This window comes from Nerophis lumbriciformis, linkage group LG01, assembly GCF_033978685.3.
Source record: "Nerophis lumbriciformis linkage group LG01, RoL_Nlum_v2.1, whole genome shotgun sequence".
Taxonomy (NCBI): Eukaryota; Metazoa; Chordata; class Actinopteri; order Syngnathiformes; family Syngnathidae; genus Nerophis; species Nerophis lumbriciformis.
In genome coordinates this window covers 12,012,957-12,040,466 of record NC_084548.2, presented here as the reverse complement: position 1 = coordinate 12,040,466, position 27,510 = coordinate 12,012,957, and the positions used below count along the sequence as shown (strand labels likewise).

Here is a 27,510-nt window from a genome sequence, read left to right as displayed (position 1 = left end):
TAAAACAAAATAAAAAAAATAAAAAAAATTTAAAAAACGATACCGATAATAAAAAAAACGATACCGATAATTCCCGATATTACATTTTAACCCATTTATCGGCCGATAATATCGGCAGGCCGATATTATCGGACATCTCTAAGAATAAGTACTAACCACATACACTGCAAAAGAAGAGACTCATAAATAACTAACAGTAAATACATGCACATGCAATTATGTTGTGCTTAAATAAATAAAAGTAATCAATAATATATATTCCCGAGCCCGGGATCTTTCTGTGTGGAGTTTGCATGTCCTCCCCGTGACTGTGTGGGTTCCCTCCGTGTACTCCGGCTTCCTCCCACCTCCAAAGACATGCACCTGGGGATAGGTTGATTGGCAACACTAAATTGGCCCTAGTGTGTGAATGTGAGTGTGAATGTTGTCTGTCTATCTGTGTTGGCCTTGCGATGAAGTGGCGACTTGTCCATGGTGTACCCCGCCTTCCGCCTGATTGTAGCTGAGATAGGCTCCAGTGCCCCCCGCGACCCCGAAGGGAATAAGCGGTACAAAATGGATGGATGAAACTGTCAATATAATTAAAGTGCAAATGCTAATGCAAAACTTAAGTCATAAGTTTTGCGCTTAAAAAACTTCCGACTTTAGGTCCAGACTTCTTCTGTTTGTTTTAAGTGGTGGAAAAGTGTATTACAACTGAGTACCACGGCGGCCCATACAGACTACAGTTGAGGAACAGATATTTTTTGGCGTCCCTCTATGGCGCTCAGAACTATGGTTAAGAGAACACCTCTGATTTAAATAGACCAATGGTTCTTAACCTGGGTTCGATCGAACTGAGTCGGGCTCAGGGGTTCGGCGGAGGTCAAGACACACCCGACTCATCGTGTGAATAACAACTATCGGCATATTACGGATACGGCAACAGCAGAAGTCAGACTGATTTGCAGGTGAGTAATTTGTTGTGAGTTTATGCACTGTGTTGGTTTTGTTCTTTGAACAAGGTGATGTTCATGCACAGTTCATTTTGTGCACCAGTAAAAAAACATGGTAACACTTAAGTATGGGGAACATATTCACCATTAATTAGTTGCTTATTGGCTCTTAACTAGTCATTATTAAGTACTTATTAATGCCTTTTTCGGCATGGCCTTATTATAACCCTAACCTTGGTCCTAACCCTCTAACCCTAACCCTAACCCAAACCCTAACCCTAACCAAATAACTCTAAATTAAATCTTTGTTATTTAGAATATGTTCCGCTAGTGTCCAAAAAACTCTAAATTAAGTCTTTGTTACTTAGAATATGTTCCCCATACCAAAGTGTTACCAAAAACATATAATAACTTTGTCTTGAGTTTGAAAAAAAATGAGGGTTAGGTTAATGCGCATATGAAACTGGTAGGGTTCGGTACCTCCAACAAGGTTAAGAACCACTGAAATAGACATTGCACTAGAAATGAATTAGATGTACAAAAAATATATATACTGACCGAAGGGTGGAAAGTAACATGCATTTCACAAGACATCCCAGTAGACAAAGGACCGGGAGGTTGGAAACTGTGGAAGAATGTCAAAATTGTTAGGATAAACAACAAAGGTGGAAAAAACCCACCAACATTTAAATGGAAAACTGTGTACTGTAGGTGTTATAGTTCCATGGGAATTTGGTGCGGTTACTTAGGTGTATCAAATTGCAAAACTATTGAATACCAAATCAAATACATGCATGCATGAACAAATACATATAATCAATTATATAAGATCATTAATATTAAGAAGGCAACCATCAAAATGTTTCATTTGTCATTTTTGTCAGAAGTGGTAAGGCATGTGTAAGAGAGTATGTTTGATTGTGTGAGAGATCATTTCTGTGTGTGTGTGTGTGTGTGTGTGTGTGTCTGAAAAAGAATGTTTGTGTCCATTTTGTGTTGAGTTGTTTAAAAAGTAAAATGTTTATTAAATAAACGAGGGCTGCATTTATTAATTGATTAGAACATTGTATTTATTTATATTATGTTGATTTGATTAATTGTTTAATGAGTGTAACTAATACAAACTGATCAAATTGGGACCGCTTGCAGTGCCCGGAACTTTAAAATTGTGGACATAGTTTCCGCAAGGCCGCACATTTTTTATACATTTTTATTAATGTACACTTGCTAATAGTGCCATTTGAGGATATGCATTTATTCCAAAAAATGAATGAAGCTTATGGCAAGCAGAACAATTATTATTTGTTTCAACTATATTCCCTAAAATATGCAATGAGGCTTTTAAGTGTGTTTTATCCAAATATTTATCATCCTTAATCTAACAAACTAGTCCATAATTACTCGAATAATAAAATAATCGATAGCTGCTGCGCTAAAACAAACACATGATTTCATATCATTTGACAAGGTTGAAAATTGTAGGTTGGAAATAATTATTGAATATCATTAAAAGCAAGAGTAAGATTAATAATTCAGTTATAATATTTGAGTAGGCCCCAGGCCTGTCTGTCATGGAAAAGTTGGGCCCCGAGGTCAAAAAGGTGAAAACCCCCTGATCTAAAGTACACTTAATAAAGATGAACAATCTATATCTGTCTGCAATAAATCAGAATTGTAAATTACAAGTATGAACACAATGTGATTAATTAAGATTCAATATTTTAATTGTTTGACAGCCCTAATTTATACAAACCCCGTTTCCATATGAGTTGGGAAATTGTATTAGATGTAAATATAAATGGAATACAATGATTTGCAAATAATTTTCAACCCATATTCAGTTGAATATGCTACAAAGACAACATATTTAAAGTTCAAACTGATAAACATTTTTTTTTTTGCAAATAATCATTAACGTTAGAATTTGATGCCAGCAACACGTGACAAAGAAGTTGGGAAAGGTGGCGATAAATACTGATAAAGTTGTGGAATGCTCACCAAACACTTATTTGGAACATCCCACAGGTGAACAGGCAAATTGGGAACAGGTGGGTGCCATGATTGGGTATAAAAGTAGATTCCATGAAATGCTCAGTCATTCAAAAACAAGGTTGGGGCGAGGGTCACCACTTTGTCAACAAATGCGTGAGCAAATTGTTGAACAGTTTAAGAAAAACCTTTCTCAACCAGCTATTGCAAGGAATTTAGGGATTTCACCTTTGACAGTCCGTAATATCATCAAAGGGTTCAGAGAATCTGGAGAAATCACTGCACATAAGCAGCTAAGCCCGTAACCTTCGATCCCTCAGGCTGTACTGCATCAACAAGCGACATCAGTGTGTAAAGGATATCACCACATGGGCTCAGGAACACTTGAGAAACCCACTGTCAGTAACTATAGTTGGTCGCTACATCTGTAAGTGCAAGTTAAAACTCTCCTATGCAAGGCGAAAACAGTTTATCAACAACACCCAGAAACGCCGTCGGCTTCGCTGGGCCTGAGCTCATCTAAGATGGACTGATACAAAGTGGAAAAGTGTTCTGTGGTCTGACGAGTCCACATTTCAATTTTTTTTTGGAAACTGTGGACGTTGTGTCCTCTGGACCAAAGAGGAAAAGAACCATCCGGATTGTTATAGGCGCAAAGTTGAAAAGCCAGCATCTGTGATGGTATGGGGGTGTATTAGTGCCCAAGACATGGGTAACTTACACATCTGTGAAGGCGCCATTAATGCTGAAAGGTACATACAGGTTTTGGAGCAACATATGTTGCCATCCAAGCAACGTTACCATGGACGCCCCTGCTTATTTCAGTAAGACAATGCCAAGCCACGTGTTACATCAATGTGGCTTCATAGTAAAAGAGTGTGGGTACTAGACTGGCCTGCCTGTAGTCCAGACCTGTCTCCCATTGAAAATGTGTGGCGCATTATGAAGCCTAAAATACCACAACGGAGACCCCCGGACTGTTGAACAACTTAAGCTGTACATCAAGCAAGAATGGGAAAGAATTCCACCTGAGAAGCTTAAAAAAATCTGTCTCCTCAGTTCCCAAACGTTTACTGAGGGTTGTTAAAAGGAAAGGCCATGTAACACAGTGGTGAACATGCCCTTTCCCAACTACTTTGGCACGTGTTGCAGCCATGAAATTTTAAGTTAATTATCATTTGCAAAAAAAAAATCAAGTTTATGAGTTTGAACATTAAATATCTTGTCTTTGTAGTGCATTCAATTGAATATGGGTTGAAAAGGATTTGCAAATCATTGTATTCCGTTTATATTTACATCTAACACAATTTCCCAACTCATATGGAAACAAGGTTTGTATTTACCATTGACTTGTATCGATGAAATTATTGCGAGTGGTCAGCGAGTTTTGTTTAAACATTTTTCCAACATAAGACGCCCATGCACATTGAATTTAACAAAAGATCAGCAGCCTTAAGATGGTCAAGACTATTCTCGCATTGTTTTCTCACAGCACATGTTTACAGCTAAACTGCAGCCCTGAAGATAACAAAACATTTAGCACCAATCAAAATGGAAAAAAGGAGGTTGGTAAAGATTTTCAAAACTTCCATCACTTCATAAGCAGACAACTAACTGTGGGAATCATAACTAGCCAGCGATTTTGTAAATTTTCTGAGGAGTGGACTTTTTTTAGTGTTGGTCCAGCTGTCAAGGTGATGAGGAACTTGAAGCGACCATCTGGCTCACCACTGTGACCTGGAAAGCTATGAAAGTATTCCACCTGGTTTGAGTCACCTTAAATGTCATAAACACAGACAGAATTTCTCTCACAGAGTCTCTTTCTGGCTAATTTCTTCTTACGGATGTCATTCTGTCTGTTCCAGTTCCAAGCGCCGATATGAAAAGGCACATGTTGTAAAATAGAACAGTTCACTGGGGATTACATTCTGAATGAGACAAAGTTAGAAAAAAAGCCTACTACAGCACTATATAAAGCGCTCCAAATTAGGCCATACAGTAAAAGAGCATATGCATCTGCAGGAGGCTGATGTGAGGAAGCTGTGTCTCACACACACTATGCTGCGTTTCATTACAGTCTCAGGATGTTCCCCCGCTCGCTTCTTATAGTTGAAATCAATAGTTTGTCCTCACATTAATAACCTTGTCCAATCAAGAAGACACATTGTGTGATCAACATACCCACAGAATGTATCATAAAGGTAGTACCGTAGGTAATTATAACCGTAAGACATGTTGATGTATCTTTACTACTACTACAGCTATATCTAAATTATATCGTACTGTGTTTCATTCATGTTTCAATTTTATCAAAACCCATGATTACACTGGTCTTGTTTAGCCGATAAAAGGATTAGGTGCATCTCAACGAATTAGAATATCTCTAAAAGGTTTTTAATACATAATAGTATCTACCATTATTTTAGTATTCAATATTAAAAAATAATTAATTGGCATTTTATTGCATGAAATAAGTATTTGATACGTCAGAAAAACAGAACCTAATGTTTGGTAAAGCAACCATTTTTGTCCACTCTTCCAAACAGATCTTCTCCAGATACTTCAGGTTTTGGGGCAGTTGCTTGGCAACAGACTTTTGGGTTCAGGTTTTGCAGGCTGGCTATGCCACTCCAGGACCTTGAGATTCTTCCTACGTAGCCATTACTACACAGCTGTGGTTCGGGTCAATGTCATGCTGGAAGACCCAGCCATGAACCATCTTCAATGCTCCTATTGGCCAAGATCTTGCTATACATGGTCCCATCCATCCTCTGCTTAATACACCATAGTTTCCCTGACCCCTTTGCAGAAAAGCCTTCCCAAAGAATGAGGTTTCCACTTCCACGCTTCACAATTGGGATGGTGTTGTACTCATCCTTCTTCTTCCTCCATAGACAATGAGTGGAGTTTCTACCAAACAGCTCTATTTCATTGGCACACTTCAGACGGACCTGGACATGTGCTTGCTTGACCAGAGAGACCTTGCGTGGACTTCAAGATTTAAATTTATGACAGTGTAATGCATATTTGCCAACCCTCCCGGATTTTCCGGGAGACTCCCGAAATTCAGCGCCTCTCCCGAAAACCTCCCGGGACACATTTTCTCCCAAAAATCTCCCGAAATTCAGGCGGAGCTGGAGGCCACGCCCCCTCCAGCTCCATGCGGACATGAGTGACGTGTTGACAGCCTGTTCACACGTCCGCTTTCCCACAATATAAACAGCTAATGATCGAGGGCGAGTTCTTGGTTTCTTATGTGGGTTTATTGTTAGGCAGTTTCATTAACGTCCTCCTAGCGCGGTAACAACACACAACAACAGCAGTCAAGTTTTCGTCTACCGTAAAGCAGTTCGTCTGCCGTAAACAGCAATGTTGTGACACTTTTAAACAGGACAATACTGCCATCTACTGTACATGCATATGTGACCCACCCATAATGTGTCATATTTTTGTGTTGATTTATTTATTTTATTTTGTGGTTTGAATTCGTTTTTGCAGCTGTCATTACACATTTATCAGTATTCGCATTGGTCAGTAGGGGGCAGTAGGGCGTTTCTTCCCAATTGAATGCTATCACCTGCAGACCGGAAGTGTCTTGTCATTCTGATGAGCGCGACCAGTCTGTGAACAATTTAAACGTCCTGTGTGCTTTTTCCTCCTGTATAACAGGTTAGTTTTGGTGAATCAGCTCACTGAATAAAATCCATGTGATCTTTATAAGTTTAAGTACACATTCTGATGGTGGAGCCTAACTCTAAAGTGTTTGTGAGTTGTAGTTTGTATTTGTGAATGAATCCAGTGCACAGCTGCAGTAATCAATACAAAGAGGAGACGTGAGTGCGCAATGTTTATATAGGAACTTCTGATCCTAATTCAGACTCCCAAATTAGAGCTCCCGTTTTCTTATTGATTTTATAATGTATATTTGTATAATGTGTGTGTTCTGAAATAGTGACAGAGAATAGAACAAGGATGGACAATTCAACCCTTAACTCAACAATGAGTAGATGAGTGTTATGTGTGTGTATATATGTATATAAATGAACACTGAAATTCAAGTATTTATTTTATTTATATATATATATATATATATATATATATATATATATATATATATATATATATATATATATATATATATATATATATATATTGCGCTCTACTACGGTATCGAGCACTATTTTTTTTTGGATAACCTTATTAAGACATATACTCCGCTCCAAATTGACATTTGTTGAGCACTGTACGACGATCAGAAATGGAAAAATTCAACATCGACTACTCCACGAAGAACATTCCCATACCCGCGCAGAATGACTACAAGCTAAGGCTCATAGAAAAGACGGAACACTTCCTAAGAAGGATGCGGTGGAAAGCACATTTTTTCCTCCACTCTGAAACAAAAGGAACGCAAAAGAAAACTTACGGATTCAAATCTACCAAGAACCCACCCACAGTTGAGGAACTAAAGGATTTTGAGAACGACATGCTCAAAATGATACAATCAGTCAAATTCAAGCCAATCCGCAACCCACTCCTCACCAAGCTGAAAAATGACAAGGAGCGCATCAAGAAAGTAAACAACCTCATCATAGCTGCCGATAAAACCACAAACTTCTACAGAATGGACATACCAGAACATCACACCTTACTGGACAGAAGCATCACCAAATCATACAAAAAAGCGCAACCCAACACCTTACAGAACATCCACCTGGAAAATAAAAGGATCGCGGCTGAACTGGACATTGAGGACAGGGTGGACGCAACAGCCAACAAGGAAGCCTTCATCACATTGAAGGACCACAAACCCAACTTCGCAAATAACCCAACATGCCGACTAATAAACCCAACTAAATCTGAAATAGGAAAAATCAGCAAAATAATCCTGGACAGAGTCAACACAAAAATCAAGGACAAAACACCACTCAACCAATGGAGAAATACAGCAGCAGTAATCAAATGGTTCAACAACATCCAAGACAAACAACAGCACAACTTTATCTCCTTTGATATCGAAGAATTTTACCCTTCCATCACGCAAGACCTACTGACTCAAGCACTAGACTTCGCCTCAGACTATGACTCAATCACAGGCAACGAAAGAAACATCATCATCCACGCAAAAAACTCCATTCTCATCCACAACAGTACACCATGGCAAAAAAAGAACAATGCAACATTTGACGTCACTATGGGAAGTTTTGACGGAGCAGAAACGTGTGAACTCGTTGGAAGTTTCCTCCTCTCCCAGCTCGCTAGCCTCAATCTGAACCTTGGTATTTACCGTGATGACGGACTGGCAGTGTGTCGCGCCTCGCCAAGGAGCAGCGAGAATACCAAGAAGCGCATATGCCAAATTTTCAAAGAGAACGGCCTACGGATCACGATTGAAGCCAACAAGCAAACCGTCAACTTCCTTGACGTCACTTTCAACCTGAGAAATAACAGCTACCAACCATTCACGAAACCCAACACAACACTCCAATACGTGCACCATGACAGCAACCACCCACCCACCACCACGAAAAGAATACCTACCGGAATTAATAAAAGGCTATCGATGCTGTCATCTAGCAAAGCTGAATTTGACCAAGCAACCCCCCCGTACCAAAAAGCCGTTGATGAAAGCGGATACAATTTCACCCTCACCTATGAACCCACGCCAGGAAACTAGCCAAAAAAGAACAGAAAACGAAACGACATCATCTGGTACAACCCCCCATACAGCAAAAACGTCTCAACTAACATTGGACATAAATTCCTCAATCTGATTGACAAACACTTTCCCAAAGACAACACCCTAAGGAAAGTATTCAACAAGAACAACATTAAATTGAGCTACAGCTGTATGAACAATATACGACAAATCATCTCAAACCACAACAAAACAATTGCAAATGAGCCGTCGGCCCCCGGACAGAGCGACTCCAAAACCAACAGAGGCTGTAACTGTCGAAAGAAACCTGATTGCCCTCTCAACGGGGGGTGCTTACAAACATCAGTTGTCTACCAATCTAAGGTAATACGCAAGGACATTAACACATCCGACACATATGTAGGATTAACCGAGGGAGAATTCAAAACCAGATGGAACAATCACAAGGCTTCTTTCAGGAACCAAAACCTGCGGAATACCACAGAACTCAGCAAACACATTTGGGACCTCAAAGACAATAATGTTGAATATTCAATAACATGGCAAATTCTTGCATCCAGCACACCTTACAATAGTGGTAATAAAAGATGCAACCTATGCTTGAAAGAGAAACTGTTTATTATTTACCGTCCAGACCTGTCATCCCTCAACAAGCGCAGCGAAATTGTAACAGCATGCCGCCACAGACGGAAACACCTCCTAGGTAACACATGAGCCAATCACCACGCCCCTACGCCAGCCTGTACCCACCCACTCTGTGCCCTATATAAACCATGGTATGTGAATGCTCCCATTAAAATCTCCTGATGATTGAGGGAACCCCCCCTCATGAAACAGGCCTGTAGAGATTAAATAGTCTTGTGATTTTTTTCCCACACATACATATATATATATATATATATATGTAATAAAAAAAAAAATATATATAGCTAGAATTCACTGAAAGTCAAGTATTTCTTATATATATATATATCTTAACCACGCCCCCAACCACGCCCCCCGCCCCACCCCGACCACGACCCCCACCCCCCACCCCCCGAAATCGGAGGTCTCAAGGTTGGCAAGTATGGTGTAATGTGTTAAAAAAGGTTAAAGTACCAATTAAGGAGAATTGGATGGGAAGGAGGAGGAGTACTCCGGTGACCCCTGTTTCCACCAGGGGGGTCGATGTGGACATGGTTGAGGATTATAAATACCTGGGAGTACACATGGACAACAAGCTGAATGGGTCAAAACACGCTGAGGCACTCTACAAGAAGGGACAGAGCCGCCTCTACTTCCTCAGGAGGCTAGGATCTTTCAACGTCTGTACAAAGATGTTGAAGATGTTCTACGAGTCGGTGGTGGCGGGCGCTTTTTTGTACGCCGTGGCCCGCTGGGGCAGCGGGCTGAGAGTGAGGGACGCAAACAGACTGGACAAGTTGGTAGAGAAGGCGAGTGACGTGGTGGGAGTGGAGCTAGAGTCTCTGGCGGTGGTGTCAGAGAGGAGAAGTCTAGCAAAACTCCTAGCCATTATGGACAACACCTCCCACCCACTACACTCGGACCTTGCGGGGAGAATGAGCATGTTCAGTGGAAGGCTCAGACTCCCAAAATGCAACACGGAACGACACAGGAGGTCCTTCATACCAACAGCCATCAGACTGTATAATGCATATGTTCCTTCTTGACTGCACTTAAATGTAGATTATATTTAGTATATGTAAAATATATTTATATTATTTATATATTATATATTATATGTATAATATATTATAAATATATTATATTATTAGGGACCGCAATGTCCTTTTGGGACAGAGGACCTAATGTAATTGTAAGGTTTTATTATTATTATTCCGCCGCATCTTTGAGCTGTAATTTGACCCCCTTAACATGCTTCAAAACTCACCATATTTGACACACACATCAGGACTGGCAAAAATTGCCATCTAATAAAAAAACCAAACCCCAAAACTCAAAATTGCGCTCTAGCGCCCCCTAGGAAAAAACTAGTCGTAGAGACATGAAACAAAAACCTCTATGTAGGTCTGACTTAGACCTAGATTTCATACACTGACATTCTTCAGCAAAAATCAACAGGAAGCTGGCAATTCCCCCTTCAAAACAAAAAGTTAGTAAAAACAGTCACTTTTGCCTCTTTGAGCTGCAATTTGACCCCTTTAACATGCTTCAAAACTCACAAAACTGGACACACACATCAGGACTGGCGAAAATTGCGATCTAATAAAAAAAACCCAACCCCAAAACTCAAAATTGCGCTCTAGCGCCCCCTAGGAAGAAAACACAGACACAACTGCTCCAAGGAAGAAAACTCAGACAAAACTGCCTGCAACTTCCAGTAGGAATGTCTTAGAGACATGAAACAAAAACCTCTATGTAGGTCTCACTTAGACCTACATTTCATATAACCCCTAAAAATCAACAGAAAGTTTGCAATTCCCCCTTCAAAACAAAAGTTTTGTAAAAACCGGTCACCTTTTTTCAAACATTATCTCCTCTGAGCGCGTTTGTCGTGTCGGCTTCAAACTAGCACAGGAGAGAGATTGAACCCTTCTGATTAAAAGTTGACCAAAGAGTTTTAATTACTGCTCCGGATTGGATTTTATGTGCCGTCAAAGTCGGTCCCGTCCATCGCTGCTTGCAGCTTTAATTTATTATTATTCTTGTCTATTGTGAGCGAACTGTGGTGCTGAATTTCCCCCAGGGATCAATAAAGTACTTTTTATTCTATTATATTTGTGTCACACACTAGGTGTGGCGAAATTATTCTCTGCATTTGACCCATCACCCTTGATCACCCCCAGGGAGGTGAGGGGACCAGTGGGAAGCAGTGGGCAGCAGCGGTGGCTGCGCCCGGGAATAATTTTTGGTGATTTAACCCCCAATTCCAACCCTTGATGCTGAGTGCCAAGCAGGGAGGTAATGGGTCCCATTTTTATAGTCTTTGGTATGACTCGGCCGGGGTTTGAACTCACAACCTAACCATGCTTTTTTTTTAAACTGCGACCCCAGCTCTCTTCAGGTCATTGACCACATCCTGCTGTGTTGTTTTGGGCTGATCCATCACTTTTCTAATGATAATTGCTGCTCCACAAGGTGAAATCTTGCATGGAGCCCAAGACTGAGGGATATTGACAGTCAGCTTGAACTTCTTCCATTTGTTTAATGACTGCATTAAGAGTTGTTGCCTTTTCACCACACTGTTTACCTATTGTCCTGTAGCCTATCCCAGCATGGTGTACCATGTACATCATCAATTTCATCCATGATGCTGTTAGAGAGCTGGTCTTGGCCATTGTAGAAAGGTTGGAGTTTGATTGATTCAGTGTGTGGACAGGTGTCTTTATACAGGTAACAAGTTCAAACAAGTGAGTGGAGAACAGGGAGGCTTGATTATGGTAAACTATCAGGTCTGTGAGAGCTGGGAATTCTTGCTGGTTCATAGGTGATACAATAATAAATTATCTGCAATAAAATGCAAATTAATTAGTTAAAAATTTCGCAGTGTGATTTACCCAACTTTCGCTTTGGATTCCATCTCACAGTTGAAGTGTACCTACTTTGTAAGTGCCGAAAAAAAACTAAACTTGCAAAATCGTCAATATTTCAAATATTTGTCCCTGATGGTGGAATCTACCCAGAAGATTAATAAAACAAGCTGAGATAAGTGCAGTCTACTTTCTGGACATCAGTCCCTGGGATAAACCTTGTGTTGACAGATTTCAACACTTCAAGAATCTAAAATATCCTCTTCAACTAGCTAGACATGGCTTGAAAATTTTCAAGATTTCCATCACAGTGACAGGAAAGTTTTCAGACAAACAAAGTTACAGGAAATCTTTACAGAAGTGAAGATTGGAAAACTTTTGGACTTGTCTTACATCTCTATAAAATATGCTTACCTGCTTAATTAATAAACCTTGTCTCTGTTCTGCGTGAAGTTGTAAATGAGAGAGGAACGAGAGAGGAATGGGCACCATTGGGACGGCGTGGTGCAGTGGGAGAATGGCCGTGCGCGACCCGAGGGTCCGTGGTTCAATCCCCACCTAGTACCAACCTCGTCATGTCTGTTGTGTCCTGAGCAAGACACTTCACCCTTGCTCCTGACGGGTGCTGGTTAGCGCCTTGCATGGCAGCTCCCTCCATCAGTGTGTGAATGTGTGTGTGAATGGGTAAATGTGGAAGTAGTGTCAAAGCGCTTTGAGTACCTTGAAGGTAGAAAAGCGCTATACAAGTACAACCCATTTATCATTTATTTATTTATTTATTTATTTACCATACTAAATAATAGTAACAATTTCAGTACTCTCATACCCAAATAATTACAATAAAGCAATAAAACGTTTTAACCAATATTTTTTAGAAAAATGCCAACATTCCAAGTTTTAGTTACTTAAGGACATTAGAACATTTTACTAAAGTCAAAATCTAGCGGACCACAGTATAACATTGTAACCTGAGCTGCAGTTATGTCAATAGTTAGATGGCTATAATCCCCTTATTTTTTGTCTTATAAGAGACAAGAAAAAAGACCTAATGGTCAAGTGCATGGGTGTCAAACTCTGGCCCCCCGCCCACCTCAACCGACGTTTGGTGGTAGCGGGGGTGTATATTGCAGCCCGGAAGAGTGAGGGTTGCATAGGATTCTGGGTATTTGTTTTGTTGTGTTTATGTTGTGTTACGGTGCGGATGTTCTCCCGAAATGTGTTTGTCATTCTTGTTTGGTGTGGATTCAGTGTGGCGCATATTTCTAACAGTGTTCAAGTTGTTTATACGGTCACCGTCAGTGTAACCTGTATCGCTGTTGGCCAAGTATGCATTGCATTTACGTGTGTGTGCGTGCTGAAGTTACACATATATTGTGATCGGGTCGGCTCGTTGTTGGAATGGATGAAAAGCAGACGTGACGACAGCTCGTGGAGGACGATAAACGCAGTGCCTTTAAAGCACGCCCCCTAGACTGTTGTCCGGGTGGACTACGAGATATAATGACTGATGAACAACTTTGTTCGATAATGAAGGTTGCCTCAGCAGAGCCTGAGCCCCGACATTAATGAACTAGCATCCAAGAAAAGATGGCAGGTATCTGGCTTGGGCACATCAGATTAGATCAGTGTGTTGCAAACTGAGCCGTTTAAAGTCCTGAATGGTTGGTTTATTCATTATTTTATTTTAAAATGTATTAGCCTGTGGAAAAAGTTAATGTTGATATTTACCTCAGAAGGCTGCAAATAGAAAAGAGGCATTACATTTTTATTTAAATTGTATTTGATATGCCATTGATATTTTTAAATTATTATTATTATTATTTGAAACTCAATTTTGCATGTCACTATAAAGTTATATAAGCCTTGCTTGTTCAATATTCAATGCAAAACTTGTTTGGGTCCCTATTAAAAGGTTAAATTGTTCAACCTTGTTCAGTTTTACATTTTGGCCCACTCTGTATTTGAGTTTGACATCCCTGGTCAATTGCAATCTACAGTATACGTTACAACGAGAATATTAGCTACATGGAGAAACGGCACATGTAAAGTATTGATTTTATGACTTTTGCTACATCAAGCAAGTGAAAATATTAAGATTATTTTGACCGCATGTAGCACCGTTCCAACATAAATAACAGAAGCATGTGCATATTATCCTCATAATAAAATACCTACATCACACATTTGATTGATGGCAAACCTTGGAGTAATACTGATGTTACCCGCAAGTCAAATAAACAATATATGACATTTAACATTTAATAATTGTATTTTGTATTTATTATTGCACAATATGACTAAACACTTTGTGGCCCAGTTACTACTATTATTATTTGTTACATTTTGTAAAAAATATTGCAAGAGAATAAAAAAAACCCCAAAAAACTATTTTATCTCCCAGGGTGTAAGCAATGCATCTCATGCTGGCATTAGAGCCTATTATAACTAGCTGGTGTGATTACACCCTCAAATATTTGGTCAAACACCAGCATTCTCACTACAGCTTTGGTAGCGCAGCTTTGTCTCACAGCAAGAGACGGAACCACACAATATCTCAGAGGGGTGTCTTCCGCTCTGCTAGTTCATTACACTGCTGTACACGACACAAAATGAAGCTGCTGGCAAAAACAACATAATAAGACTCAAACATACAGGTTTGAGGTTAGTAACATCCCAGTGGTGAAAAGACTGAAAAGAGCCAATTCTGACATTTTATGGCACACATGCACCCACGCTGGCCAAGGGCTGGGGTGCGGTTGGTTCATTTTTAGAAACTCTGGGGGTGTACAGGGGACCGTGGGCTGGTGTGAAGCAGCTAGAGAATTTCTCTTACCCTATCTGTATGGTGGAAAAGGTTTGCAGTGTCATAACTTTTATATTAGATGTTTAAATGTGTAGACAACCCCTGTGGATTTTTCCCTCTTTTGATTCAAAAACACCATTGTACCTGATCTTACGGGCTTAATTATTTCTGTGAATGAGCTCTTCACTCAAAACAATTGAATCTCAAATCAACGTCTATCATTGAAATGAATGAACATCAATTTATTTGGCGGTTGCCTCCAGCCCAAATAGCCCAATTATAACATGAAATGTGTTTTTTTTTTTTTTTTTAAAGAAAAACCATTAGATAAATAATTTTATAGAAAAAAATCAACAATTGTATTTTACCTAGGAGAGTGGACTTTTAAGGTATCTTTTTTCAGTTGCTTTTTAGTCAAACACGCCATCAGCAGTTTTTCCACATTTTCATGGATAAATGCCCACCGTTTGAATATTATTTTAACATTATTGGCTGCAGTTAGACTCATTCTGCTTCAGTGTGGTGCAGAGTAGCAGTGATTTTCTCAAACTGCTTTGCCAAGGTGGCGCACACTTGGTCATGTATTTGATTATGTAATCAAGGAAAAAAATAAATCATATGCACACATACGTTTTGGCGGATCTTTTGGGGTTCAACAGTGGCATTTGCTGCACCAACTAATGGCGGGGATGTTTGTAACCATACTTGCCAACCCTCCCGGATTTTCCGGGAGACTCCCGAAATTCAGCGCCTCTCCCGAAAACCTCCCGGGACAAATTTTCTCCCGAAAATCTCCCGAAATTCAGGCGGACTCAGGTCCTCCACAATATAAAAAAGCGTACCTGCCCAATCACGTTATAACTATAGAATGATGGAGGGCGAGTTCTTGGTTTCTTATGTGGGTTTATTGTTAGGCAGTTTCATTAACGTCCTCCCAGCGTGGCAACAACACACAACAACAGCAGTCACTTTTTTGTATACCGTAAAGCAGTTCGTCTGCCGTAAACAGCAATGTTGTGACACTCTTAAACAGGACAATACTGCCATCTAGTGCATTTGATGAAAGCACTTTTGTGCGTGCCACACATCAATGCATCATCAGAGAGGGTGTTCAGCATGGTTCGAAAAATAGTGACAGAGAATAGAACAAGGATGGACAATTCAACCCTTAACTCAACAATGAGTAGATGAGTGTTATGTGTGTGTATATGTGTAGATAAATGAACACTGAAATTCAAGTATTTATTTTATATATATATATATATATATATATATGTATGTGTGGGAAAAAAATCACAAGACTATTTCATCTCTACAGGCCTGTTTCATGAGGGGGGGTACCCTCAATCATCAGGAGATTTTAAAGGGAGCATTCGCATACCATGGTTTATATAGGGCACAGAGTGGGTGGGTACAGGCTGGCTTAGGGGCGTGGTGATTGGCTCATGTGTTACCTAGGAGGTGTTTCCGTCTATGCCGGCATGCTGTTACAATTTCGCTGCGCTTGTTGAGGGATGACAGGTCTGGACGGTAAATAATAAACAGTTTCTCTTTCAAGCATAGGTTGCATCTTTTATTACCACTATTGTAAGGTGTGCTGGATGCAAGAATTTGCCATGTTATTGAATATTCAACATTATTGTCTTTGAGGTCCCAAATGTGTTTGCTGAGTTTTGTGGTATTTCGCAGGTTTTTGTTCCTGAAAGAAGCCTTGTGATTGTTCCATCTGGTTTTGAATTCTCCCTCGGTTAATCCTACATATGTGTCGGATGTGTTAATGTCCTTGCGTATTACCTTAGATTGGTAGACAACTGATGTTTGTAAGCACCCCCCGTTGAGAGGTGAAATTGTATCCGCTTTCATCAAGGGCTTTTTGGTACGGGGGGGATAAGCGGATACAATTTCACCCTCACCTATGAACCCACGCCAGGAAACCAGCCAAAAAAGAACAGAAAACGAAACGACATCATCTGGTACAACCCCCCATACAGCAAAAACGTCTCAACTAACATTGGACACAAATTCCTCAATCTGATTGACAAACACTTTCCCAAAGACAGCACCCTAAGAAAAGTATTCAACAAGAACAACATTAAATTGAGCTACAGCTGCATGAACAATATACGACAAATCATCTCAAACCACAACAAAACAATTGCAAATGAGCCGTCGGCCCCCAGACAGAGCGACTCCAAAACCAACAAAGGATGTAACTGTCGAAAGAAACCTGATTGCCCTCTCAACGGGGGGTGCTTACAAACATCAGTTGTCTACCAATCTAAGGTAATACGCAAGGACATTAACACATCCGACACATATGTAGGATTAACCGAGGGAGAATTCAAAACCAGATGGAACAATCACAAGGCTTCTTTCAGGAACAAAAACCTGCGAAATACCACAGAACTCAGCAAACACATTTGGGACCTCAAAGACAATAATGTTGAATATTCAATAACATGGCAAATTCTTGCATCCAGCACACCTTACAATAGTGGTAATAAAAGATGCAACCTATGCTTGAAAGAGAAACTGTTTATTATTTACCGTCCAGACCTGTCATCCCTCAACACGCGCAGCGAAATTGTAACAGCATGCCGCCATAGACGGAAACACCTCCTAGGTAACACATGAGCCAATCACCACGCCCCTAAGCCAGCCTGTACCCACCCACTCTGTGCCCTATATAAACCATGGTATGCGAATGCTCCCATTAAAATCTCCTGATGATTGAGGGTACCCCCCCTCATGAAACAGGCCTGTAGAGATGAAATAGTCTTGTGATTTTTTTTCCCACACATACATATATTGCGCTCTACTACGGTATCGAGCACTATTTTTTGGATAACCTTATTAAGACATATATATATATATATATATATATATATATATATATATATATATATATATATATATATATATATATATATATATATAATAAAATATATATATATATAATAAAATAAATAAATATATATATATAGCTAGAATTCACTGAACGTCAAGTATTTCTTTTAGCCACGCCCCCAACCACGCCCCGTCCCACCCCGACCACGCCCACCCCCACCCCCTCCCCCCACCTCCCGAAATCGGAGGTCTCAAGGTTGGCAAGTATGCTTGTAACTCAAATTTTTGCTTGTAACTTAAAGCTTGGCAATGGGCAGAGAAACAGCTCTTATCTCAAAACGCTCTTAAGTTGGGGAACTCTTAAGTTGAGGTCCCACCGTACTGAAATTTCTCATTGCAAATGTAGTCAGACAGTTTCTCAATCTTACAAATGTGAATACACCACCCACACTTCAGCAACCGTTTTATCATATCTTCTAAAAAGGTACAAAAGTATAGGAATTAATTTTGAATATAGTCGATGATGTCTATAATTCTGGCCTGTTGTGTTGTCTGGTCACTTACTTGATCAAGATAAAATCCTGCAGTTGAGCAGAGATGCCAAGGAGCTTGCAGTGATTCGTGATGTAGCTGATGTTAGTCAGAATGACTTTCTTTTTGTACGTTTCCCCCACTTCAAAGTCCTAAAAGAGACAGCAAACACTGACTGATCATGAAAAAAGAAATAATTACTACAATTGCAAGTTTGTGTGCAATCTATGTTCATTTGAAGTACAATTAAATGTTTAATGAATGCTATTTTAATAAAACAAGTCGTAAATACCTTGAATAGAATGACTTCTGGCTTACTGCTAAATGAAGGTCCTTTGGCGTCTTTTGCACCAAGTTTTTTGGAGGTTACACTCAACTTCGAGCTGACCACGGTAGGTTTTTCTTGTTTTGCAACTGTCGGCGACAACACTTTCTTATCGTTGGAAGGAAACTGAAAGCACACAAGGATGATACAATGATACATAATCCCTATAGTATTCAAACATAATGAAATCAAAGGTCATTGGCATTAAAAGAAAGCTGCTTAATATAGAGCAAAGCGCTCGGTGGATGAAAAGCAGTTTATCTGTGTATAAATATAGTCTTATCTCGAGCAAACAGATAAAAATAAAACCTTCAAGCCAATGTTCAAACTAAATGTGCAGAATTATAATTATCTTCAGTAGGTGACTGTGTATTAGAAGCATCAAGAGCACATTTGATGCTAATTATTTGCAGCGATGGGAAAGACAAAATGTGTATGTTAGGTGGTTACTTTAATATGAAAAAAAAAAAGGGTTTAAGCCTCTATTTTGTACATTTGTTAAAGACCAGTCATTTGATCATGACCCTCTCACAATCCTGCTCATCTATTACCAGTGGCCATTAACTGTTGGGACGGAGCTTTGATGAGGGCATGAGTCGGGGGCCGTTAGATAGCTTACACTCCACTTGTCACATGCTTGGGTCTCGGAAGCTGATCGTGGCTCGCTCCGAGGTATCAAAGTCACCAGCACAATGAGAAGTGATGTCTGTCGCCCTACATTTCATGTGTGGGCTGCTGGATGAGCTGCAGAGCCACACAAGCCTTAGACACACTACAGTTAGTGCCACATAGCTGCCTTTGAGCAAAGTATTTTATATTGCAGCACTTGTGGCACACTACACTAACCTGCGCCAACTAGAGATTGAAAACTGTAAGAAAGATTCACTTTGGACTGACAGGTGGAGGGTCTACACAACAACCTTACATGTAGATGCTTCCCCCACAAAATAAGCAACACGAGCAAGCATAAGGCACAGGAGATTCAACTTAACTTTTGTTGTAAGCATAGAGCAGCTACTCCCAATAGAACCCCATCCTAATTAAATCAGCGGAAAACACACCAGTAGGATCATTTTTGTCATCTATAACAAAGCTGCCCTATTCAAGCCATGATTTATGGTGGGTTTCACTTCCGTGTCTTTTGGGGAATTACATTTTAGCCTAACCTTGTAGTTTTGGTCCCACAGCCCACAGAATTCAGGCTCTTCTAGGCTGTCGGGAAGGCTCAGATTTAGCAGTTCCTTTTGGGCAAGGTCTTCCTGGTACTCTGATTCTGATGATGAGCCGCTGCTTAGGCTCACATTCCTTAACTGTTGGGAACATGAGAGCACACAACATAAGGTATACAGAACATTCCAAAAGTGAGTACAGTTCTGCAATTGTTTTATTATACTGGCCAAAAAAAGGTCACCACCTGAGTTTAACTAACTAACTAACTAACAGGTAAGACAATTACAACATGGATGATTATGCAACACATTGTTTAACCCTAAAGTGGACCTTGTCTGACTTATAAATGTTGTTACAACGTAGGATTCTCATGTTAAATAATGTCAAAGTGTCCAATCATAGGATTCATGCATTTTGGTGTGATCTTGCATGCAGTTTTGGACGCCTCTGTTCATGGGGTTCTGCAGACTGGCAACATTGTGATGTCACAGCGAGGTGGATGTACCCTGAACATAAATATGAATGCAACACTTTTGTTTTTTCTCCCATTTTCCATGAGTTGAAGTCAAAGATCTAAAACTTTTACTATATACACAAAATACCGATTCCTCTCAAATACTGTTCACACATCTGTCTAAATCTGTGTTAGTGAGCATTTCTTCGTTGCCAAGATAATCCATCCCACCTCACAGGTGTGGCATATCATGATGCTGATTAAACAGCATGATTATTGCACAGGTGTGCCTTAGGCTGCCCACAATAAAAGGCCACTCTGAAATGTGCAGTTTTATCACAAAGCACAATACCACAGATTTTGCAAGTTTTAAGGGAGCGTGCAGTTCGCATGCTGACTGCAGGAATGTCCATCCATCCATTTTCTACCGCTTACTCCCATCGGGGTCGCGGGGGGCGCTGGAGCCTATCTCAGCTACAATCGAGCGGAAGGCGGGGTACACCCTGGACAAGTCGCCACCTCATCGCAGGGCCAACACAGATAGACAGACACCATTCACACTCACATTCACACACTAGGGCCAATTTAGTGTTGCCAATCAACCTATCCCCAGGTGCATGTCTTTGGAGGTGGGAGGAAGCCGGAGTACCCGGAGGGAACCCACGCAGTCACGGGGAGAACATGCAAACTCCACACAGAAAGATCCCGAGGCCGGGATTGAACTCACGACTACTCAGGACCTTCGTATTGTGAGGCAGACGCACTAACCCCTCTGCCACCGTGCTGCCCTTGCAGGAATGTCCACCAGAGTTATTGCCCGTGAATGGAATGTTAATTTCTCTACCATAAGTCGTCTCCAAAGGTGTTTCAGAGAACTTGGCAGTACATCCCACCGGCCTCAAAAACGCAGACCATGTGTACCCACACCAGCCCAGGACCTACACATCCAGCAGGTGCACCTCCATGATCGTGTGAGACCAGCCACCCGGACAGTTGCTGCAACAATTGGTTTGCATAACCAACAAATTTCTGCACAAACTGTGAGAAAGCGTCTTAGGAAAGCTCATCTGCATGCTCGTCGTCCTCATCGGGGTCTTCACCTGACTGCAGTTCGTTGTCGTAACCGATGGCGTCTGGCACTTTGGAGAGGTGTTCTCTTCATGGATGAATCCCGGTTTTCACTGTTCAGGGCAGATGGCAGACAGTGTGTGTGGCCTCATGTGGGAGAGCGATTTGCTGATGTTAACGTTGTGAATCAAGTGGCCCATGGTGGGGGTTATGGTTTGGGCAGGCGCATGTTATAGACAATCAACGCAAGTGCATTTTATTGACATACCGTGACGAGATCCCGAGGCCCATTGTTGTGCCATTCACCCGAGACCGTCACCTCAAGTTGCAGCATGACAATGCACGGCCCCACGTTGCAAGGATGTGTACACAATTCCTTGAAGCTGAACACATCCCAGTTCTTGCATGGCTAGCATACTCATTGAGCATGTTTCGGATGCTGTGTGGATCGGCGTCTATGACAGTGTGTTCCAGTTCCTGGCAATATTCAGCAACTTGGCACACCTGGTCACACCAGATACTGACTGCTTTTCTGATCCCCCCCCAGACCTCCAATAAAGCAAAACCGTTAATTTCAAAGTGGCCTTTTATTGTGGGCAGCCTAGGGCACACCCATACTTGCCAACCCTCCCGGATTTTCCGTGAGACTCCCGAAATTCAGCGCCTCTCCCGAAAACCTCCCGGGACAAATTTTCTCCCGAAAATCTCCCGAAATTCAGGCGGAGCTGGAGGCCACGCCCCCTCCAGCTCCATGCGGACCTGAGTCCGCTTTCCCACAATATAAAGAACGTCTACAGTAAAGCAGTCCGTCTGCCGTAAACAGCAATGTTGTGACACTCTTAAACAGGACAATACTGCCATCTAGTGCATTTGATGAAAACACTTTTGTGCGTGCCACACAGCAATGCATAATCAGAGAGGGTGTTCAGCATGGTTAGAAAGATAGTGACAGAATAGAACAAGGATGGACAATTCAACCCTTAACGCAACAATGAGTAGATGAGTGTTATGTGTGTGTATATGTGTAAATAAATGAACACTGAAATTTAAGTATTTATTTTATTTATATATATATATATATATATATATATAGCTAGATTTCACTGAAAGTCAATTATTTCTTATATATATATATATATATATATATATATATATATATATATATATATATATATATATATATATATATATATATATATATATATATATATATATATATATATATATATATATATCCATCCATCCATCCATCCATTTTCTACCGCTTATATATATATATATATATATATATATATGAAATACTTGACTTGGTGAATTCTAGCTGTAAATATACTCCTCCCCTCTTAACCACGCCCCCAACCACGCCCCCGCCCCCAACCACGCCCCCTGCACCCACCCCCCGAAATTGGAGGTCTCAAGGTTGGCAAGTATGGGCACACCTGTGCAATAATCATGCTGTTTAATCAGCATTTTGATATGCCACACCTGTCAGGTGGGATGGATTATCTTAGCAAAGAAGAAAGGTTCACTAACACAATTTTGTAAACAATATTTGAGAAGAATAGGTCTTTTGTGTATATAGTAAAAGTTGTAGATCTTTTGAGTTCAACTCATGAAAAATGGGAGCAAAAACAAAAGAGTTGCGTTTGTATTTTTGTTCAGTATACTTATTCGGAGAATAAAATATTATTTTCATCTAATCTTGACGTGCACTTAGTAACACTTGCGTGCGACATGCTGTGACACAAAGGCTGCCAAAACAGCTATTTTTTTATGGAGGTCAGACTCGATGGGCGAATATGCAGGTGTACCTAATGTTGTGGCAGGGTGAATCGATATTATGTTTATTAAGTTTACCTTCGACCGTGTCTGGCAAAAAAAAATAGCGGTGACATCTTCAGGGTATATATTTCAACAGTGTATACTTTCAAATGATAAATCCCAATACTTTTGGAGGGTGTGGGAAATGATTTGATTTGCAATCTTCAGTTTTGAACTTCTTGCAGGCCGACTCAAAATACTGGTTGGAAAAATGTTTACATCTAATAATATCCAGTACGTATTATCTGGACCACAGGGAAGTGTTTTAAATTTAGATTAATATCATTGTAGTTCCCCTTTAACTGAGGCAGACAGTAGCTTTTCATTTGTTTAAACAACCACAATGAAAGACATCTTCTGGTTGTGAAAAAACAGAACGGTGAAATTATTGGCAGACATCAAGCATGTGAAAACACCTCAGTAAGAACTATTAAAAAGTGGAAGGACGGAGGGCAAATTTTGCACTGTGGTCATCAACATGAGATGTTGGTGCAAATGAATGCAACTCTGTGGAGAAGTAAACGTGACATTGCAGACAGATATAATGTCAACAATGCTGGTTTAATTATGTGGGGTTATTATTTCACACTGACAACATAGACCATGGGTGTCAAACTCCGGCCCGCGGGCCAAATTTGGCCCGCCGTGTAATTTCACTTGGCCCGTGAGGTGATATCAAATTAAGACTAGAGCTGGCCCGCCGATTATATACAGCGGCAGTGCCGCGGTACACCGCTAATTCTCATACTTGCCAAACCTCCAGGGAGACTCCCAAATTACAGTGCCCCTCCCGAGAAATTTGGGGTTTGGAGGTAGCGGGGGTGTATATTGTAGCGTCCCGGAAGAGTTACTGCTGTAAAGGGTTCTGGATATTTGTTCTGTTGTGTTTATGTTGTGTTACGTTGGATGTTCTCCCAAAATGTGTTTGTCATTCTTGTTTGGTGTGGATTCACAGTGTGGCGTATATTTCTAACAATGTTAAAGTTGCTTATACGGCCACTCTCAGTGTAAACTGTATCGCTGTTGATGAAGTATGCGTTGCATTCACGTGTGTGTGCGTACAGAAGCCGCTCATATCTTGTGACTGGGCGGGCACGTTGTTAGAAGGAATGAAAAGCGGACGTGACGTCAGCTCGTAGAGGACGTTAAAAGCCGTGCCTGTAAGGCATGCCCACAAGACTGTGGAATATGAGAAATAATGACTGATGAACACCTTTGTTCGATAATGAGGGTTGCCTCAGCTCAAAGCCTGAACCCCGACATCAATTAACTAGCATCCAAGAAAAGATGTCAGGTATCTGGCTTGGGCACATCAGATTAGATCAGTGTGTTGCAAACTGAGCAACTTAAAGTTCTGAATGGTTGGTTTATTCATTGTTATTTTATTTTCTGATTTATTAGCTTGTGGAAAAAGTTAATGTTGATATTTACCTCAGAAGGCTGCAAATAGAAAAGAGGCATTCAATTTTTATTTAAATTGTATTTGATATGCCATTGATATTTTTTAATTATTATTATTATTATTTGAAACTCGATTTTGCATGTCACTATAAAGTTATATAAGCCTTGCTTGTTCAATATTTAATGCAAAACTTGTTTGGGTCCCTATTAAAAGGTTCATTTGTTCAACCTTGGCTCGCGGCTTTGTTCACTTTTACATTTTGGCCCACTCTGTATTTGAGTTTGACACCCCTGACATAGACAGTTATATCCACCCACTGTTGTGTCACTCTCTGTGCCTGGTGGTGTTCTGGTATCCAGGTAATACAGGAGCTTCCTTCTTATCCTGCCTGGGGAAAGGATGGTAGGGGCGGTGCGGGGTTTAGTCGTTGATGCCTGCTGAGTTTTTTTACTCTTCAGCATCTGCTTCTCCAAAAGAATCTTGTCCACAATCTCGACCCTCTTTGCTTTCTGTCTCTCCTTGAATTCCCTGAGAAGAGCACATCAACAGCACGGTATTATACAGAAACGGGGTCATGTATACCTCGGCACAAAGCCAGAGAAAAAACACCTACCCACTGCTCCGTGGAGTGGGAGTGGAGTGGTGATGAGCGGAGAGTACAGGGGCAACTTATTTGGGATAAATTAGTAGGATTCTGCTAATCAATCATATAATCATAAAGCAACCCAACCACGTTCAAGTGGTAGTGAAATATTGCATTTTTGTAGCAATTTATTGTAGTTCAACATTGCATATAAACTTCCTGCTCAGTCTCCATGCCAACAAAATAGTCCCGTTCAAATACACAACTTTCCATAAATTTGACTTCTAAATTCTCATGAGAACACGCCAGAGGAGAGGAGAGAAGGAGAGAAGAGAGGAGAGGTGAGGAGAGGACATACTCTTGCTTTCTTTTTGCCTCCTCCTCTCGTTTCTGTTGGAATATGTGCCGGGTGCTGTTTAAGCCTTGAGCCTGCAGGGATTCTTTCAGCCGGTTCTGTTGACGTTCTTGCTTCAGGGCGTTTGCTTTGGCTCTGCTTTGTCTGACCCGTAGGTTCTCCTAAAGAAACAAGATTTTTAAGGCAAACCCATCATCGCAACCTGTTCCATGCATGCAGACTTGCAACACAGCCTTAATTTCATCAGGGTATAAACACATGTATAAGAAATGCATAATCAGTAGAGATGCATATTGATCAGTGGATTTCCCCTAAAATATGTAACTTTTGGGATTTAAAGTATCACAACAATAATAACTGATGTCTGTGATTGCATGTACCTCCACATTAGGGAACAGCGGGGTAATGCAGCAAAAAAACCTCTAGTAAATGATCGCCATAACCACAACACCAGGGGGAGCTCCACTAACCACGTTAAACCCAGATTCCGATCTAACAAAGGTCTTAACTCATTCTCTTTCTATGCCACATCAATATGGAATGCACTCCCAACAGGTGTAAAAGAAAGGGCATCTCTATCCTCCTTCAAAACCGCACTAAAAGAACACCTCTAGGCAACTTCAACCCTAAACTAACACCCTCCCTTCCACATCCTACCTCCCTGGATTGTAAATAATCAAATGTAAATAATCAAATCAAATGTAGATACTTATTCTTATGCTTTCTGATCTCTCTCTCTCTCTCAATGTCCACTACTTGCTGTACATATCCTACCAAGTCAGTCCTACACGGTTCCAATGTCCATTTCTCTGATGATGCAATTGTTGATGACTGAAGTGTTGATATCAACCAAACCTAATCCCCCCCCCTCCACATCCCACACCCCGGATTGTAAATAATGTAAATAATTCAATGTATATACTCTGAGGATTATCTTGTGTGATGACTGTATTATGATGATAGTATATATTTGTATCATGAATCAATTTGGACCCCGACTTAAACAAGTTGAAAAACTCTTTCGGGTGTTACCATTTAGTGGTCAATTGTACGGAACATGTACTGCACTGTGCAATCTACTAATAAAACTTTCAATCAATCAATCAACCAGTAGTTGCTAGATGAAATGGTTGCAAATAGTATTTACATTTGCAGTGTCCTATTTTGGACTATCTTAAAATGCAAGTGGCATAATATTACATTATTGTACTTGAAGTGAATGATCTACTAAATGTTTGTGTGTATTAAAACATGTACAAACTTGATAGCGCATTATAAACTAATCTACTAAATTTGCGCGCAGAGGATGGCGTTTCTTAAAGTACTACTAACATGGGAAAACAAGTTGCCTCTTTATTGAAGCTAATATCATATATATCTGATTTTTATAACACCAAAAGACTTACAAAGTTTGCTCGTAACTAGCTATGATCAAAACAGCATCAATCTCAGAGATTCCTGAGCCATTTTGAAAGTTAATGAGCAAGCCAGCCACGTGAACGTGTGACGTAGAGGTAGGAACCACAGATCTCTTCCCCATCAACAACAATGCTAATCATGCAGATTTTGTGAGAGCCAACAACGATTACTTTGGGAAAAGATAATAATCCAGAACCTTATATTTTTTTGCCTGAATACAAAGAGAGTGAGCTACAAGATTTAGGAGCTGTGTACTATACAGATCCAGATTTTAAGAAACACTATAGCAGGGGTGCTCACACTTTTTCTGCAGGCGAGCTACTTTTCAATTGATCAAGTCGTGGGGATCTACCTCATTCATATATATAATTTACATTTACTTATTTATGAAATATATGTTTTTGTTAACAAGTTAAAGGTGTTTAATGATAATGCAAGCATGTTTAACACATATAGTTAATATTGTTAAAAAATTAAAGGTGTTTAATGATAATACAAGCATGTTTAATACATATAGTTAATATTGTTAACAAGTTAAAGGTGTTTAATGATAATGCAAGCATGTTTAAACATATAGTTAATATTGTTAAAAAATCAAAGATGTTTAATGATAATACAAGAATGTTTAATACATATAGTTAATATTGTTAACAAGTTA

General features: G+C 40.2%; 1 protein-coding gene across 3 annotated transcripts in view; it reads right to left on the bottom strand.

The window, feature by feature from the left end:
• cfap74 (cilia and flagella associated protein 74) overlaps positions 1-27,510 on the bottom strand; it is a 152,916-nt gene that overhangs the window by 102,722 nt on the left and 22,684 nt on the right. For all 3 annotated transcript variants that reach the window (XM_061974844.1, XM_061974851.1, XM_061974859.1), the window contains exons 10-15: positions 25,437-25,594; positions 24,813-25,023; positions 19,747-19,890; positions 18,548-18,706; positions 18,289-18,407; positions 1,494-1,560 (exon numbers count right to left, since the gene is read on the bottom strand). In XM_061974844.1, the coding sequence (XP_061830828.1) occupies positions 1,494-1,560; positions 18,289-18,407; positions 18,548-18,706; positions 19,747-19,890; positions 24,813-25,023; positions 25,437-25,594 (858 nt within the window). The remainder of the gene's footprint in view (positions 1-1,493; positions 1,561-18,288; positions 18,408-18,547; positions 18,707-19,746; positions 19,891-24,812; positions 25,024-25,436; positions 25,595-27,510) is intronic.